The 19,077-nt window shown below is 39.0% G+C and overlaps 1 protein-coding gene across 6 annotated transcripts in view; it reads right to left on the reverse strand.

Annotated features, from left to right (window-relative positions):
- The window catches only part of ep400 (E1A binding protein p400), a 57,085-nt gene that overhangs the window by 11,612 nt on the left and 26,396 nt on the right, over nt 1-19,077 (reverse strand). For 5 of the 6 annotated variants that reach the window (XM_061730431.1, XM_061730432.1, XM_061730430.1 and 2 more), the window contains 19 exons: nt 17,155-17,319; nt 16,304-16,456; nt 15,989-16,059; nt 13,910-14,199; nt 13,462-13,664; nt 12,395-12,564; nt 10,403-10,599; nt 10,154-10,265; nt 9,691-9,999; nt 8,771-8,845; nt 6,835-6,969; nt 6,694-6,738; nt 4,899-5,052; nt 3,869-4,104; nt 3,085-3,258; nt 2,954-3,001; nt 2,718-2,854; nt 911-967; nt 749-827 (listed from right to left, as the gene is read on the reverse strand). In XM_061730431.1, the coding sequence (XP_061586415.1) occupies nt 749-827; nt 911-967; nt 2,718-2,854; nt 2,954-3,001; nt 3,085-3,258; nt 3,869-4,104; nt 4,899-5,052; nt 6,694-6,738; nt 6,835-6,969; nt 8,771-8,845; nt 9,691-9,999; nt 10,154-10,265; nt 10,403-10,599; nt 12,395-12,564; nt 13,462-13,664; nt 13,910-14,199; nt 15,989-16,059; nt 16,304-16,456; nt 17,155-17,319 (2,810 nt within the window). The remainder of the gene's footprint in view (nt 1-748; nt 828-910; nt 968-2,717; nt 2,855-2,953; nt 3,002-3,084; nt 3,259-3,868; nt 4,105-4,898; nt 5,053-6,693; nt 6,739-6,834; nt 6,970-8,770; nt 8,846-9,690; nt 10,000-10,153; nt 10,266-10,402; nt 10,600-12,394; nt 12,565-13,461; nt 13,665-13,909; nt 14,200-15,988; nt 16,060-16,303; nt 16,457-17,154; nt 17,320-19,077) is intronic. The other variant, XM_061730429.1, reaches the window with a different exon arrangement.

Here is a 19,077-nt window from a genome sequence, read left to right on the forward strand (position 1 = left end):
ATCTTATCTCTTTAACACATCTTTTTTTTCCTCTCAAAACTTTCAAACCCTCATCAATTTTTTTTTTTTTTTTTTAAATCAGTGGGTTGCAAATGTTTTTTTGGTAGAAATTTCATGTCAGCGCTCTTTCATATAGTTAAGGTCTTTGAAAGTTGTTGCTGTGGGAGCACAAGTCACAATGCAAAATACAGCTTAAAAATAGTTAGACACTGTAAAGTTAACTATTGATCCCCCAATGCTGTTGTCCATCTTACATATTTTCATCAATATCACATGTTAACTATTCCGTCTCCTGAATAAGGCCTGTAAGAAAACTTCACAAATTTGTGAATAGAATACACAAGATGATATAAATTCCCCAGCCCTAAATTATTATATGTGCATTTTTCCATCAATTAATGCGGCATGAACCGTAATGTGCATCCCAGGCGTGTCATACATCAAAACGTACATATTACTTTTATCAAAAGTGTTAACGTGGTGACACTAGATCTGAAAAGCAGAAAAAAATGGCCACAAATGTATGTATGAATCTATATTCCTACATATGTTGGATTATCTTTTTGAAATGTCACAATTAATATTCAAGTCGCTTTTTGTTCTGCTGCAAACTGTGCTGTTTTCTGTTTAAATTGTGTTTTTATATTTTTATTGTTGTACGGTGACCTTGAGTGCCATGAAAGGCGCCTAACAAATAAAATGTATTATTATTATTATTATTATTATTATATGCATTGCTGAAATTCACCTTTTTTTCTTTGGCAATCCTTTCAGCACGTTGAGACGCCACCTGAATGGGAGGTAGGGGCTTGTCGTAGCTGATCCCACTGGAGAGAAGAAAATATATTTCTTTACATTTGGGCTTAAGGTTGAGATTTCAAAAATACAATCATGGAAGAACTGAACAAACCTTTCTGCCAAGACTGATGCGTGCTTGGGGTTCTTCTGAAATGGATTCATTCCCAGCCTGGAAGTAGAGTAAACACGTTAAAATGAACAAATACGATCTGAATGACAGAAAATGATTGTGTGGTTGCTGGGTTTTCAGCTAGGATTTGGCTGATGTGATGTGCAACATCACAAGAAGGATTAATGCATATAGTCAGGAACAGAAAGTATTTCAATTTAAATTCAGAACGTGCACCCAGGGCATTGAAAAAGTTGTTTTGGTCCTTTACTAGTCCTCCTCATTCAGAAAATATCCCCTCGGCGACAATGAGATGTTCATTAGGGGCGTTTCCACCAGCAGGAGTCCTACATAGATTTTTTGAGGAGTCAGGCCTTTTGTGCTTATCTCCATTACCAGGAACGGCCCAGTAAAAGTGGCTTCAGGAACCTTCAAGGGGTGAAAAATGGCCCGGTACATATGAGATGTACCCAGGTTGATCAACGGGAACCTCCTGGCAGGCGGCCTCACATCAATCATGTGATCACAAATCATTTGCGCATTTGGACCAGAGACCTTTTGCTATGAATACATTTGATGAAGTTGGAAATTACATGAAAAATCTTGTTGCCATATAACACCAATAATGAGGTCCGTGGCAGGTTTCTTTTACTCCCCCATCGCTACGACCGCAGTGTATGTTTAAAAAACAACTAAAACACAAGTAGTGTCCGTTGTTTACGTGTTTCTTTCTCTGCTGCATTCTTCTTTTCTGTCTTGTTTTATGCTGCTGGCCGTTTAGAAACTGCAAAAAATGCATGTTACGGCCACCTGGTGGTCGGCTGTGCTATTTTTCAGTCAAAGGTTCTTGTGTGGCGCTACACTGTAGTGGAAATACGCCGGCCCCGTTAGAGGTTCTTATCTGGCAGATTTAAGCCGGGCATACACTGTGATTATTGGCTCGTTTTGAGCCGATTTTCCAGTCGTGCAACTATTTTTTGGATCGGGACGGATTTCGACCCAATCGTTGGTCGTGCCTCGTGCAGTAAACGTGGGGTAACGACGAGACATTAACACCTCACGACGAGCTCCCGATCACGAATTGTGTGCTCGCAAAAAAATCAAGCATGTTTGAAATCCTGGTCGCTCCTCGTGAAGGAATCGCACAGTTGAAGCAGCTACGAGCCGATTTGCCTCATCCTTTTGCAGAGAGCATGCGCAATCTCTGATGTCACGTCAAAAACTATTATTTGTAGTTTAAAGTGTTGCAAATTCACATTACAAATCATGTTTTAATAGTAGAAAAAAAGACTGCATTTCCCACGTCTGCCCAGCCAATTCTTTGTCCAATCACGGCGTTGTCTAATCTTTTTTCATTTATCGCCACACAGAATGGCACAAATTGCTAAAGCCTGATTTATGGTTCTGCGTTACACCAATGCAGAGCCTACGGCGTAGGGTACGCTGTCGATTTAACGCGGAACCATAATTCAGGTTTAAGGCAGCGCGTTTGTTTTTGCTGAGCATCTTCGGTGTCTCCCACTTCGGGGTTCCTCCTCCTCTTCCACTTCTTTTTGACGTTGCAGTTCCAGTACAGAGAAGTCCGCCGTGAGGATTATGATTGTATAGTGTGAGCAGACGGGTCGCATCGGGTCGTGCAGTGTGAGACCATAAATCGTGGGCCGTGAACTTTTGAACTCAGCGATCCAGTCGTGCAGTGTGAGATGGGGCTGACTCAAACGATTTAAAATATCGCAGTGTATGCCCAGCTTTACCCTGAACTCCTGCTGGTGGAAACGCGTCTATTGTGAACGCACAACAGAGTACGTACAGTGGTTTGATGGGTGGGCTCCTCTTGCTGGCAATTATTTTCATGAGTTCAAAGCGACTGTTGTATAGTTGAATCTGAGATGCGTTGTCATCCTGCGTGTAGATCTGAGAGGTCCGTAGAGGGCGGCTGTTCTTTGACTGAATGTAGAAATCCACAAATAGACGTGAGAGTAAACAAAAGTGAGACAACGCATTCAAGAGAAAAATCACATTTAAACAACAACAACAACAGGGTACCTTGTATATGCTCTTGGTTTTCTTCTTAGGGTTTGCCTCATACACCAACTGAAAAAACGAGATGAAAGACTCAGACGCTGAAGAGACAGTGAATATCTTTTGACTCGGTGGGGTAATCCCGTATTCAGTACCTTGCCCTCCTCTCTGGGAATGATGACATTTTCGTAGCGGCTGCGGCACTGTTTAGGGGAGCGGTAAATGCGGCTGCAGGAGTTCACCACGTCGCTCACCAGATCCCAGTTGGGCGTGTGTGCAGGAGACACGATTGTCAAGTTCAGAGGCAACTCCAGCAGCTGCTTCACAGCCTAGTGGATGAACCGAGGTGTGACAATTAATATTAGTTTCATCAGTGACACTTAGGTAAATGTTTCCGTTTCCACCTGTGGCGCCTGTAGCACCCTATAATGTAATAATTTCCTGAAAATGTAATAAAATTTGCACTTAACTCATTCGAAAATGTAATAAAATCCAATAATGTAATAACTTCACGAATAATGTAATAAAATATCCTGACTGATATTGTAATAACATTTTTACCGATAATGTAATACCGTATTATGTTATTGGGAATTTATTACATTTTTAGGTGGGTCTTTTTTTCCTCAAAACTGATAATGTAATACTTGACATATACTGTATGTATATATATATATATATATATATATATATATATATATAAATTCCCAATAACGTAATAAGGTATTACATTATCTGTAAAAATGTTATTACAATATCCGTCAGGATATTTTATTATATTATTGGTGAAGTTATTACATTATTGGGTTTTATTAGATTTTCGATTGAGTTAAGTGCAAATTTTATTACATTTTCAGGCATAATTACATTTTCAGGAAATTATTACATTATAGGGTGCTACAGGCGTGAACAGAAAGAACATCCTGCACAGTAAAGTACCTGAAGCAGAGCCCAGTCCTCACTGATCAGCCACTCTGGGTTGTCCTGACCGGGCTCAATGGCAGGTTTAGCCAGCGAGGGCAACGGCTTGGCGAAAGGGGCCTGCTGCTTGAGAGAGAAGTTCTTTTTCTGGTCCTTCCCCTCACGGCGGACTTTGAGCATGCTGGCTTTTTCGAAAAGGGAGCGTGGAGGTATGACTGTCTCCCCATGGCCCTTCTTCTTCTTTCTTGCTGCTGCTGGACAGAAAGTAAGGATTATAAAAAAAAATGTATTAAAAAAAGGAAAACAAAGCACCTAAAAATATACAGGACTGTCTCAGAAAATTAGAATATTGTGATAAAGTCCTTTATTTTCTGTAATGCAAAAATGTCATACATTCTGGATTCATTACAAATCAACTGAAATATTGCAAGCCTTTTATTATTTTAATATTGCTGATCATGGCTTACAGCTTAAGAAAACTCAAATATCCTATCTCAAAAAATTTGAATATTCTGGGAATCTTAATTTTAAACTGTAAGCCATAATCAGCAATATTAAAATAATAAAAGGCTTGCAATATTTCAGTTGATTTGTAATGAATCCAGAATGTATGACATTTTTGTTTTTTTAATTGCATTACAGAAAATAAAGAACTTTATCACAATATTCTAATTTTCTGAGACAGTCCTGTATCTGCAAGCCATAAAATACAAAACAGAATTTAGCATACTGATATTAAAGCGTAGAGGATGATTCATTCTAGTAGACAAAACATTGGTGTTCCCATCGCTAATCTTTGTTTGGGCAGAGTAGTAGTGTGCACCTGTAGTCGGCCAAGGCTATATTCTGAGGTTCTCAGCAGTTTTGTTTTCATCAACTATGGGAAACACTTTTTCCTCATCACACTGCGTCACAGAAATTCCCTCCCTGAAACTGGGAAATCTGTCTAGGATTAAATATTCTTCTTAGTTTATGTGCATGTATCCAAATATGGAATCACAAACAGTGAAGAACTGTTGGTGTACGGATGACAGAGGAAGTCCTTTACCTGACGGGTCCATCTTGAGCCTCTTGTGCTCCTTGCGGATGTAGATTGGAGGCAGTTTGGACTCGGGCATCGGTGTGGTGTCATACATCAGCATCATCACAGAATCAATGTAAATGCTGTTGTCATCCTGTGGTGGCGTAGGTGGAGTCCAAAGCTGCGGTCGGAGGAGAGGAGACGTTCATTTTGTATCAAAACAATTACATACATGTAGTTTGCTTGGTAGATTTTACATGAAAATTACATGACTTTCATTGGGTCAATAAATAAATTAAACCCAATAAATAGATAAGTTAAAGTAATGAAAATGGGGATATTTTTTTTGCTGGCATGGAATGAGCACTGACAGCGCAACTCTGCAGCTCAAGTTCAAGTTGTATTAAAAGAACATGAAGCAGCAGCTGGTGGTGGCAAGGACAAAAACAACACAGAGCTTCGATGTTTCTATTTAAAAGCGTTTGAAAATGGTAAAAAGTTTTCTAGAGACAATAAAACTTCTAGTAATGGAATTCATAGCACTTTGTAATAAATAAACACCTTTTTGTTGAGGACCCACTTTATTTTAGATCTTTTAGTTGATATATACCTATATAATGAAAAAATACATTTTTAATCCTCCTGCACCAACATGCTGAATAGATGTATTTGTTATAAAATACATAAGGGATAATGCCCTTCGAGGTCAAAGGGCATTATCCCACTTATACCACGGTCACTTACCAAAAAACATAAATATTAAATCAGTTATTCATGCTTTAATGAGTTTTCAGTTGAAATCATTAGTTTTATAACAAGCCATAGCTGAGCGGATTTAATCTCTCGTTTGCAGCCGTTGTAACCTGGTAAATTACAACGTTTTTTAACAAGCCATAACCCAGTTTCTAGTCCACTCAGCTCCGCTCAGCTATGTTTCTTTGTTCTCCTCTTCTGCATCCCAGTCATCAAAATTGTTAAATTCACCAAATAAATTAAAAGAAATTACAAAATCACTCGTGTCGCCGTCCTGCGGTAGCCGGCTCTTCTTCTCTGAATCTCCGTTGCCGTGGTTGCCACCTGGCAGTTGATCCAGCGCAATGATATTAAAGCTATCAGGCAATTTGACCAAACTTGTTTTCTAGGTAAGTTATAACCTACACCTGCCAGCCAATCAGAATCAGGTATTCACACAGACCGTGGTAAAATTGAAAATAAATCTTGTTTGCTCAGGCATAAGTCTACTGAATCCTTTTCTTGAGGGATGCACTCTTTTTTTTGTGTGATTTGAAATATGAGTGTAATTGATTTATTGAATTAAAACATTTGAATAATGAGTTTATTTTTATGCTGCTTTTTACAAATAGTGTTCTTTTTTATGTACGGTAACTGACCACAGGCTTCGAGTTGATCAATGTTTATGACACGTTGTGGTTTCTTGCTCTCCGAAGGTCCAGAACTGTTGCTCGATCATAGTGGCAACAACTATTGAAACGTCTCTTTTTTTTTTTTTTACACTAGTAATTCTTTTGGTTGTACAAAGTGAAGATTAAATCAAATATAAAAAATGTAAAATATATCTAATACAACAAAATGAACTATCATATCGGCCATGCAAAAGCAGTTAAATTATGCTGCTCAGTGTTAGTTTTCATTTTTAATACCCTGCGACGCTATTTGAAAATAAAAAAAATAAAAAATCTCAACAGCACAGTGATTTGTGCGGGACAAGTACATCTTGTAAGAGCTGATAGCCCTCAAGACTCATAAAATATATTTCTAGCTAAGGTATTTCCTTTTAATCCTGCCATATTTGGTTACTTACCGGCATTATTTCTGTATGACCAGTCCCTGCATCGAAGACATATTCCTGTTGAAGGACAGAGGAAAGGTTAGAAACACCAACAGCTCCAACCGTCCACACATCAGCTCTGCCTGATTAACAAAGATCACAGTGCGTACTCACCATGTTGTAAGCATCCTCTCTGGTGTAGGTGAAGAGATCTTCTTCTCCCTCGGTTGTCAGGCGCTCCTCCTCCTCCTCCTTCAGCTTCTGCAACTGCTGCAGCTCCCAGCCTCTCTTAGCACACTCCAACTGCTCCTGACGAGTATGATCAAAACATGAATCAGTCTGTCAAACTTAGTAAGTAAAGTAATAACAGATTGAGCTTCTAAGTGATTCGGCAGTATCTCTGTAAATACAGTTTTGTGTGGACAAACAAGCAAAGTTTTACACATTACAACTGAAAATATAACAATCTGGTCCTTAGCATGTATCAGAATTAGGCAAATACAAATATATGACAAATAATATAGTAATTTAAAAATAAAATTAAGTATTGTAAAACAGGTGCATCAAAGAGGCCAGTTCATCTACAACGCTGCTTCAGTTCATCGTTGTGTTACTGTGGCCAGATGTCTCCATTTGGAGCTCATCCGTTTGGAGATACTTGTTAAAAATGTTTCCTCAGATGCAACTTGTTGAACAAATCTAGACAAATTGTTAAGAAGACAAGAGTTTTTCTCCTGATGGCCCTTCCAAGCTAGCCTCTTTCTGGTTTAAATTTAACATTTAACACACTGAGGACTATGTAGTTTGAGATGTAACTCTTTATTTCAATCTCTTCAATACTCCAATGTTGGGCTTCAAGGCAAATGGACTTCCTTTTATTTAGTTCTTGAAGATGGTTGATCAGAGGATCCAGTGTGCTCAAGCCTTGGAGAGTTACCACAACCTGGACGCCCAAGAGTCTACACCAGAGTTATGTTGGATAAAACCTGCCGACATCCCCAGTAGAGTCAACTGTGGGACGACTGGCAACTGTCTTCAATGTTTAACACTTGTGAATGATCTTTTCCCACTGCAGATTGATCTGATGCCTCAGATCAGCCTACTGGCAAAATACCTGCTTTAGGCCCCGTTTACACGTAGCCGGGTATTTACAAAAACGGAGGCGTTTTCATGCGTTTTGGCCGTTCGTTTACACGGAAACGGCGGTCAAAGTCACCAAAAACGATCATTTCTGAAAACTCCGGCCAAAGTGGAGATTTTCAAAAACTCCGTTTTCCCGTTTGCGTCTAAACGGAGGAAAACGGAGATTTAAGCTTCAGAACGTCACATTATGCACCAGAAACTCACCAGCGTCATGTGTGCGACCTGTGTTTACAATTAGTTTGGCCACCGTCAATATTTTCTTGTATTTTACCTGTTTAATATTCTAAAGTCACACTTAAAAGTAACTCCCCCCCCCCCCCCGTCCAGCCTCCTGCTCATTCAAGCCTGTGAGCGCGTCAGCCAGCAGCATGAAGCCTGAATTATGGTTCCGCGTTAAATCGACGGCGTAGGGTACGCGGCGACGCGCAAAGTACGTGCGCGTCGCCGCGTACCCTACGCCGTAGGCTCTGCGTTAATGTAACGCGGAACCATGAATCAGCCTTAACTGGAAGTTACACACGTGTCATTTGTTGATGTTTTTCCAGGATTCTGATTGGCTGGCATGGCGTTAAGAGCGTTTTCATGCGGGTCCGTGTAAACGAGGATTTTTTTGAAAACGTAGAGGGGAAAATATCCGTTTTTGTAAATACCCGGCTACGTGTAAACGTGGCCTTAATATAGGTGCTCCCAATTGCTGATGATCAATTAATCAAGTATATGTGATCAGCAGCAGATGACTGCTACTTGTGATATCAATTCCTATGTGAACACAAACTGTGTAGTTTTATACAGACTCCTTTGTTGCTTAGTTAAAAAAGAAAATCCAAGTAAGCTGTGTTTATCAGACTTCAAGGCTGGTGAAGGACTAGGTTGTTTTTTTTTCTTTTTTAATGTCCTGATACAATAAAAACAGGATATTGCCAATTAAGTCTATTTAAAGAATAAACAAGAAACCCACACGTCTTACCTTCAGTGCTGCCTCATCATCGCTGATGTGCAGGTACTCCAGGTAATGCAGGGCATATCTTTCAATAGGAGTTAGCTGTTAATGCAATAAGTGAATAAAAAAAAACTCATTAACAGAGAAAAAACTGCATTTCATATGTAGACCCCCCCTTATAGTCTCATTTTTACTAGTTTCCAAAGTATCTGCTACGAGCTGGTATTATCTTGTACCCTGGATAATCAGGTCACATAAAAAATGGTCCAAATACTTTAAGTCACAATATGTAACTCCAGATATGACTTATGATCAGATCCTCAGCATTTGACATTCAAAAAAACAGGTAGCTTACGGTACATTCCTCAGTCAGATGACACAACGTTAACCGGGCTACTGTTCCTATCACCCATGGTCTGAGGTATATAACCGTTCAGATGTTAACCCATTTCAGATTCACTTGAACCAAACTCCACTTTCCATAGCATCTTCAAATCCTACTCAGGACAACGGCTGGAAAAGGGAGGGGGCTCAGAAATGATCATAGCTGTCACTGGACTAGAGGCTCGGTACACCCTGGACGGGACACTAGTCCATCACAGGACCAGAGAGATTGAAGATTTCCTGTCAATGCTATCTCCTCTGAGATTTGACGCTCGTTTTTACAAATTATATTACTCTGGAAATCGTGAAGTGAGCAGACATCCTTGTCAAAACTCCACTGTTCGTCAGCAGACACTTCAGGTCAGTGGGGAGCCCTTCATTGCTGCCCACGACGCATTTTTGTGAACGAATGTGTTATAAGTAACTGGATTGGACTGAATGCATCCAACATTTGTCCACACCTATATTTACCAATGTTTACTTGTGAGCTGATCATTCAAAATGCATAACAGCACCAGGTTTGCACAGTCCCAAACAGTCCCATATACACAAAGTAAAGCCACCTGTTCCATGACTGCATTCAGCTCCTCTATTTGGGCTGGATCCTCTTTAGTTTGGCTCTCTGAATTCTCCGTCGACTCTTTGCCAGTTAACCCATCCTCCTCTTCCTCCTCCCGCTGCTGCTGCTGCTGCTGCTGTTCCTCCACTTCTGCCGGGGCATCCAGGTTTATACTATGGAGAGCTTGGATGTAGGGTCTAGCTACTTTGGGAGAAATGGTTTCTGAGGCCGATGGTTCCTGATGAAGAACCACAAACTCCTCCACCTTCACCCCTGAACCCGGCTCCACCTCAAATAGATCCTGGATTGTCCGCTATACACGGATAAAAAATAGTTTCAGTTATTCTATTTCTTTGGTTGAAACAAACTACAAAAATGGTTATTTATTTTAAATGAAAACTATTGATTTGTGAACAAAAATATGCTTTGTAAACCAAAAAAAAGCAGCTTCAATTAATTGATCTTACTTGTGTGAGGAAAGCCAAGGTGTAGTCAGTACCCTGAGCCGCCACCTCTCTTATAAGGTCCTTTGTGCCATTCTTCAGAAGTTTCTCTTCAATGGAATTCCCACTTTCCAACCTGGACAACACACCAACAATAAATAAATAAATGTTCCCCCAAAATCCTTCACAATTGCTGCAACAAACACTGTATTGAGTTAACTGTTAACAAGTGATTAACAACATAAAGAGGGATCGGTGGATTCATAATATCACCTGTAAATGTGTATATCCTTGGAGCGCCCTATTTTGTCACACCAGTCCTGGGTGAGGGCGTCCATGCTGGGATTGAGGTCTGTGTCGTAGAAGATGATGGTATCTGCATCAACCATGGTTCCAAGTGCAGCGCAGCAGCGGTTGGTCAGGATGCTGCAGAACACCTGCCTGTTCTTGTTAAACTTCTTCATGTTCTCCTGTAATTTCATGACATCCAAAACGTGACGAGACGGGCAGGCAGAAAAAAGCTCCGGAGTTGCTGACATATTTTTATACTCGTTTCGTGTCCCACCAGCTTAAGACTAGTATCCATGTCTGTTACTGATAAATGAAATTTCAACCAATAAAAGGAATAAATGACTTCCTCAACGAGTTGTCACATTTCACTATTCAATAAGAGTAAAAGTCTGTAAAGAAAGGTGTATTGAAACTGAGAGTTTTGGTACCATGTCATTTTTATAAAACAGACAACTGCAGAATTCGTCGCTGTGGACAGCCAGCTTTTGTCAATTGTGGAAAATGTTGAATGTCATTGTGTAACTGAACAGTTTCCCAGGTCGGAAATACGTCTCCAAAACTTCCCTCTCCAAACATTTGAATCTCAAAACTGTTCAAATGTCTTTTGGCACTTTTAGCTTAATTCTTGAAATCATCTATTTGATAGATATTCTTTATTTGATGTTAATTATTATTTTTTTAATTGTTAATGAGAAGGAAAATCAAGAATAACACTGATATGGGAAAAGTACCAGTGAATACCCAAAGCCTAGGTATTGGAAAGAAAAAAAAAAAGTCAGAAAATGTCTAGCCTGCGTTGCTCTCTGCGGACAATTTTGTTCCCTACAATTTGTTTGACCCACACAGGGAGTAGGCTGGTGACTTTACTGTTGTAGAATCAACTTTACTGGTAAGCAACTCTCCTTATGAAAACACTAAGAGACTGATTGGTTCTGCTCCTGAAGAGAGACAACTTTTGCTTCCAGTACAAAAGGTACAATAGTCTAGACCAGGGGTGGGCAAACTTTTTGACTCACGGGCCACAATGCGTTCTATAATTTGACAGAGGGGCCAGAATCATTTGGATGGAGTGTTTGGGCTGGATATACTAAAGCATTGCATGTAGTATGTGCAAACCTCATAGCACAGTAAGAACACGCAAAAAAATGTGATTTATTAACAGATTTGCACTGAGGACTGTCTTTCAAATATGCCCTTATTAGTTAATACGTTTGTCTCAAGGAATATGCAAGATATGGCATTTACACACTATTTTGCCCAATACTGGAAGGAAGAAAATGTAAATAGATTAAAATAGCATAGTGTACGCATTTGGATTTATCCAACCCGAAGATTACTTGTTTTTAATACGTTTCAATCCAAGGTACAAAGTTAAAGAAATCAACATTTATTAAAAAAATGAATGGAATCACTTTCAACATTCAAAACATATTACTCAATGAAATACTCAAGCTCAATTGTGTAATTGTGTTAAACCCCGCAAAATCATGGATGGATTATCCTGACCGCGCTCTCTCTGAGTCACTGTCTTGTGCGATTTTTTACAGAAGGGGCTCGAATGGCGACATGAAATTAAATGAAGCCACTCCAACAACGGTCAATGTGTTTTGAGTGCGCATGCGCCATCTATTGGGGAAACGTGGGCATTGCAGGGAAAGGTGGAAAATGAACAAGGTTTTTATTATAATTTGGACGAGTCCGGCAGGCCCGATTAAAAAGCCTAACGTATGTTTGCCCATGTCTGGTTTAGAGAAAAACTTTGAAGAGCGTTAGCCTCACCAGAAAAATTTATATACAACTTTGAATGGTAACGTAGTCACACTTTCACTCTTCTTAGCACATGTATCTATTACAACAGTTAATCTTTGCTTCAGTTTCTATTATATAAATCACTACACTGATTTTGAACATTTCCAGTGTAACAGCAGATCGTGGTTGGTGTAGAACCAAATGGAATGCTGTGGTGATTTTTACCTGTTTTTTGTCAAAAGTTAGGCTTTCATCGATGCGCACGTAAGTGAGCTGCCTGTTATCCAGGAAGGATTCCAGGATGTCAAGCATTTTCAACATCTGAGTAAAGATGAGGACGCGGCGACTCTCTGATCTTAGTTTCTGCAGCAGAATGGCCAGAGCTTCCAGTTTACCTTTGAAAAGAAAAGAAAAGAAAACAGTCAAAACAATATTATTGTTGCCGTGGACAGATATTGAAATGTCTGGTGTTTCAGAAAAGTCTACTTGAGCAGCAGGAAGATGCACTTTGGTTCTTTAGGAAATGTAAGTTTGCCTCCAAGTCAACAGAAAAAAAGGCTTTTTTTTTTTAAAAGGAATGGGTTCCTGTTAATGCTCACCAGCTCTTTTCTAGTAACTCCTTTTATACAATACAATTTTTCGACCCCAAGATAATACAGGAGACAAATAGTGACGGGAACATCAAGTCTGTCTGAGGTGATTCAAACTATAAAGAGAACAACATACATTAAGTTTTTGCCCTAATGTAGCGTCCTAACAATACCCATACTTTGAGAGGAAAATAAAACGTTTATTTATTAATTTGATTTTGTACACTGCTAACTAAAGATTGAATTGTTGGATTTTATTGGCACTCCTCAAGTCAACACACACACACTTAATTTATCGCTGAATAGACTGTCGCCCCAAGTGCACTTCCAAAATGTTCTGATTTTGCATGTTGCGCTAATGAGAAAAACAAGGAACATAATTGGTGGATTTGTTCTTCTATTTCAAATCCTTCACCATTATTTCTACTATTTCTAGTTGAACGATAGTTTGTTTCAATGTCTGCTGATGGTCAACATGCATCAGTGCCACCTAATGTCACACAGTAAAATGTTCTGTCCTGGCTCCATTAGGGGCATAGACATAAGAAAACTCTGCACTGTGAGCTACAGTGCTGCAGAAAAACAAATCATACAATTCCAACTAGCGGCTGGTCGTGTAAATACAGGACGACACAAACAATAATGTAGAAGTATAACACATTAGCAATAGCGTTGGATGATAGCGATGGATGATAGGCAAACCTGAGTCTATCTGCATTAGCTGTAAATCGTGACGACTGAAGAGATGTCTCGATGCTAAATGGTAGATTTCTTCACTCTGAGGGGCAGAGGCTTCCAGTAACCGGCGGCGATGGGACTTCTGCTCAAGGCTGTAGCGAACTGGGGGATTGGCTGCGTACAGGTGAGGGGGGGAGGCCACAGCTGGAGGCACCACACAGGTCAGTCTGCAAGACAACAATACATGCTGGATGATGAAATGATGGACTTTTGATTATGAAAAAAAGTGAAATCTGCCTGATAATAATATAATGAAGATTTTTTTTTTCTTATTTTATTTAAATAATTACTTAATAAAAGTGTTTTTGTCTCCAAACCATTCATCCACAAATACACAGCTGCAGCAGACGATATAAGGAGAGAAACAATAATCCAGAAAATAAATGAAAACTTTGAAAATGTGTCGAGTTACCTCTTGATAATACTGTCGGTAGCTTCTTGGTGCTCGTCCACAGAGCGCACGAACGACTGCAGAGTACGAGTGGTGGTGGGGCAGGTTCTCTGGGCCCTGAGGCAGTTCTCACTGCCCACCCACCTCCAGCCTCCAGCGGTTTGGGCCGAGTGAGCCGGTCCTAAGCTCACTGTGCACGCCTGCAGCAGGTCTGACCCATACAACACTCTGCGGCTACAGCGTTGTTCATTTGCTTCAAACAAGCGGTTCAGACGCTCCTTCAGCAGCTGAGTCTTTTCTTCTGTGAGCTCCTGAACATAAAAGTTAGACAGCATATGCAATTATTCTTTTTTATGTACCCTTCATTCCTCTGACACACTTATTTTTTGATAAATCCTTTGTCTCGGTATACGCATTTTTCAGTAATTAAAAAATAAAAAATAGTTGAATTATTTACTGCTTAAAGTAAAATGCTCTTTGAACACCAATATACAGGACTGTCTCAGAAAATTTGAATATTGTGATAAAGTTCTTTATTTTCTGTAATGCAATTAAAAAAAACAAAAATGTCATACATTCTGGATTCATTACAAATCAACTGAAATATTGCAAGCCTTTTATTATTTTAATATTGCTGATTATGGTTTACATCTTAAGATTAATATTCCCAGAATATTCAAATTTTTTGAGATAGGATATTTGAGTTTTCTTAAGCTGTAAGCCATGATCAGCAATATTAAAATAATAAAAGGCTTGCAATATTTCAGTTGATTTGTAATGAATCCAGAATGTATGACATATTTGTTTTTGTAATTGCATTACAGAAAATCACAATATTCTAATTTTCTGAGACAGTCCTGTAAATCATGTTTCCATTATGGCCGGATTTGCGAAAAACCGAAATATTGCAAAAATCTTTTTTTATAAGGTGGTTTTTCAGGAGCTTCGATAATTCAGTTTATTGCAAAAGTGTCATGAAAAGGCTTTTTGCACATTTCCACGTCTCTGTCTGCACTGGATGTGACACATGCAAACTTTCTGCTGCATCCTTCAGCATGACTGGTTTAGCAGTGGGTCAGTAATGTGGGGTTTCATTTCTGTGGGAGGCCGCACAGCCCTCCATGTGCTCGCCAGGCGTAGCCTGACGGCCATTAGGTACTGAGCTGAGATCCTCAGACCCCAACCGCACCAGACCATATGCTGGTGCGGTTGGTTGGCCCCGGGTTCCTGCTAATGCAAAACGATGCCTGACCTCATTCGGCTGGACTGTGTCTGCAGTTTCTGCAAGACAAATGCATTGATGCTCTGGAATGGCCCGCATGTTCCCCACACCTGAATCTAATTGAGCACATCATGTCTCGCTACATCTACAGACCAGGGGCCTCATGTACAAAGAGTGTGTGGATTTCAACGTGAATCCGTGCGTTATTTTTTGAGCAGTGTACATACACCCATGGAATCATAGGACACCAGTGCATTTCAGCAGAGGTTATGGTTGATTCATGCAACTGTTCACCAGATTGCTGTAATTTCTAACTACAAGTTGGGTTAAATATTTTCAAGCACTCTCTGACAGTGTTCTACAACTCTGGTCCTCAGGACCTGCATGTTTTAGATGTTTCCCTACTCAAACGCGCCTGAGTGGACCAGTCCGTCAATGGTCCACTGATTTGAGCCAGGTGTGAGAGAGAAGAAGAACATCTAAACTATGCAGGACAATGATTAAAGAATATTCAGAGCTGAACCATGTGATTGCAGTAAACATGTTTAGTTTGCTGCTGTAACTGCAGCCAAATGACTCCCTGATCAGTTTATTCTAAAAGGCCTAAATATTCACTGGAGAACTGGTTTTATTGGAAAGGAATAAACATTGGATTGTCTAAACCCTCAAAAGGCCTGAATGAAGGCAACTGGACATATTTTTCTTTGTTTTTTGAAGATGTTTCACCTTCCAACCAGATGGTATCATCACATCAAAGTGACTGGTGGGCAGTTTATTTTATACCAACTAGTTACCAACTGAGTAACAACTGTTTAAAAAAGAAAAAAAAACTTCTCTCTCTCTCTCTAAACGTGTGAAATTAGCTTGAAAGTGCTCACCTGGGAACTACCATGGCCTGCAGTAGTAAACTTGGTGGTAGATGATGTGGCATTTGTCGTCACACCCAGTCCTGAAGAAGAAATTTTACATTAAACCATCCGAAGAATAATTGTACTCATCTTTTATCAGCCTTGTACTTACTGAATAGGAAAAATTGGTGTTTTTTTTTTTAAGTTGGGCATGGTTTTGTTTAATGGCACACAGTAAAGTACTAAATGTCAGAATGAAACTAACTGTTGCTGGCTAAAGTTATCACACAAACACATTCAGAGACAGAAGCAGCAAATCCAAAATCTTAGCAGTGAATAGTTCACCTTGCTGAGCTGTTGATGGAGCAGAAAGGTGTGAGCCCGGAGCAGCAGAGGCACTGGAGGCAGGAGCAGTCTGAGGCATTCCCGGCATTACCATGGATCCCTGGGGCCTGATGATCTGCTGCCCAGGAGCTGACACAATCTGCAGGATATTGCCTAAATTCATGACACAAAGACAATTAACGAGGGGCTTCTCAAAACTTAAAAACTAAAAATGCTAATATTTAGGCTGAGGGGGAAAGAAATTGGCTAAAGGTAACCCTTTAATCATTTTAATTATACAGGACTGTCTCAGAAAATGTGAATATTGTGATAAAGTCATTTATTTTCTCTAATGCAAAAATGTCATACATTCTGGATTCATTACAAATCAACTGAAATATTGCAAGCCTTTTATTATTTTAATATTGCTGATTATGGCTTACAGCTTAAGAAAAATCAAATATCCTATCTCAAAAAATTTGAATATTCTGGGAATCTTAATCTTAAACTGTAAACCATAATCAGCAACATTAAAATAATAAAAGGCTTGCAATATTTCAGTTGATTTGTAATGAATCCAGAATGTATGAAAGTTTTGTTTTTTTTAAATTGCATTACAGAAAATAAAGAACTTTGTCACAATATTCTAATTTTCTGAGACAGTCCTGTATACCCCTGCTCACTACATAATGCGTCAAGTACGTATGGGTTAAGTATTAACATTTTATGATGTCCAAAAGCTAAGAAAATCCACTAAACTAAAGAACACAAATACAAATTAATTATATATAAAATAAGAACACAAAAGAGGAAATAAAGAATGGTACGCAAAGAAATAAATGTTAAGTTGGGACGTGCGTTACCAAGTGTACCTTGGAGCTGTAAGGGTTGTCCCGTGGTGAGCTGGCGGAGCTGACTGGGCGACAAAGTGAATTTGTTCCCCTGAAACTGCAGAGTGACGGGAGTCTCTGGCTGAGAAATGCGATTCTGACTCCCCGCTATGTTGGCCAGCTGGGTAATCTTCACCATATCTCCACCTGCAACAGATGGAAGGAAGAGAGACTGATAGATGGATTGAAAAACCCTAATGGCATTTTTGCAGACATACTTTAATTTAGTTTGTTGGTTAAAGGGTGATAAAGAGGCAAGACATGCAGAACCAGGGTGGATTAATCAGTAAGAAGAGCACAGCTCCTCTCCACAACGGAAACAGAGCAGCTCCTACTTCTACAAATCCCGGAGATGCATAAATGGCTGTAGGGGCAGGACTCAGGAGAGACAGAGAGCCTGAAACATTAACATAAAAACAGGCACTGTGCACTTTTTCAAGGCAACACACAGGTCACCGGGGCATAAAGCTATGGGTTGATATTTAAAGAGAGAGAAAATAAAAAATAAAAATTAGAACTGGTATCGACTTCATAAAAAAATGATATGGAAAATGTGAAAATGTGGAAAAATAAATATTATGGCAGTGAAAATTTGAGTTTATAATTCAATATTCATATTCTTAAAATGAAAAATATTGATAATAAGCAATGACAGCGGCCTCAGGTGCAGCCATGCAAAAAATAAATACTTAAAAAAAAAAGCAAGTACAGCTTTAATTATCAGAGCATTATAACTGAACTAAAATAAAATTACAAATTTAATAATGTCCTTATGAGGTCTAAAGGTTAGGTAAACCCATCCTGAGATATTATGAATATATAACCAAGTCTGCCGACTTAAAGTCTAAAAAAAATCTAAAGTGCACGCAGTGTTGGACCTTTGTATGTTATTCAAGACCGACTCTATCTTCCCAGTTTTAGTAAACAAAAAGTACTTTATACCATCTAAAATTACAATTTAGAAATTCTGTCATCAAAAGTAACCGACCTCACTGAGAGGAAAAAGTTCAGTCTAAATCCACAGCTGTTATGTTCGATTAAAATGCCAGCACTGTTTACAGAATCTTGTGAGCCCTTTAAAGAGTAATCACATAATGCATATAATTAATTTTGTAATGTTTTGCTTTCACTAATCCACTCTATAAATAAACTAATTTAGGCCCTACAAACACATTTTGTTCTTCTGTGTTTCATACAATGTTAACATCAAGTTAGCAACTGAAACTATTTATGTAAATGTGGTTAACACACTTAAATCCTTAAATGTGTATCTGAATGATATCGTCACAGTATTTGCACACTATCTACTTGTTTCTTTGGTTGAATTATGTTGATTGCTTGCTGTGTTACAGAAAAAAGATCAGTCATGCATCTACTACTCAACTGTCAGAACAGAACAGACTACAAAACAAGTTTAGAAAAAATAATATAATACTGTACACATTTGTGTATAAATACCTTCTATATGAATTGATTATGTATATTCAATTTGTTAAGTTAGTATCACATATGACTTGGGTATTCATTTTGACTTATTTTATAAACCAATTAAATCAATGCTGCTATTTTAGGAACAGAGAAGTTTACTGGTGGAAAAAGTCGTGCTTGTCCATCTATTAGACTGCTCAACAGGCATTAAAGACAAACAGTCTATTTAACAAAGAGAAAGAGGAAGAACAAAGAAAAGGACTTGCATATGCACAACCTTTTTGAAAACTTCAGACACCAACCAGTGCGTTAAATTAACCATAAACAGTTTTTTCTATTATTAAAAATGGGGCTCTCTGAATTCCTACTTGTTTTGAAACACTGTGTGTTACTGAAAAAGTTTGTTCTGTTCATAAGGTAAGCCAGACTTAGGGTGCTTTCAGACCTGTGGCCCGTTTGTTTTGATCCGATTCAGGG

The sequence above is a fragment of the Cololabis saira genome, chromosome 9 (assembly GCF_033807715.1).
Source record: "Cololabis saira isolate AMF1-May2022 chromosome 9, fColSai1.1, whole genome shotgun sequence".
NCBI classification, from domain to species: Eukaryota; Metazoa; Chordata; class Actinopteri; order Beloniformes; family Belonidae; genus Cololabis; species Cololabis saira.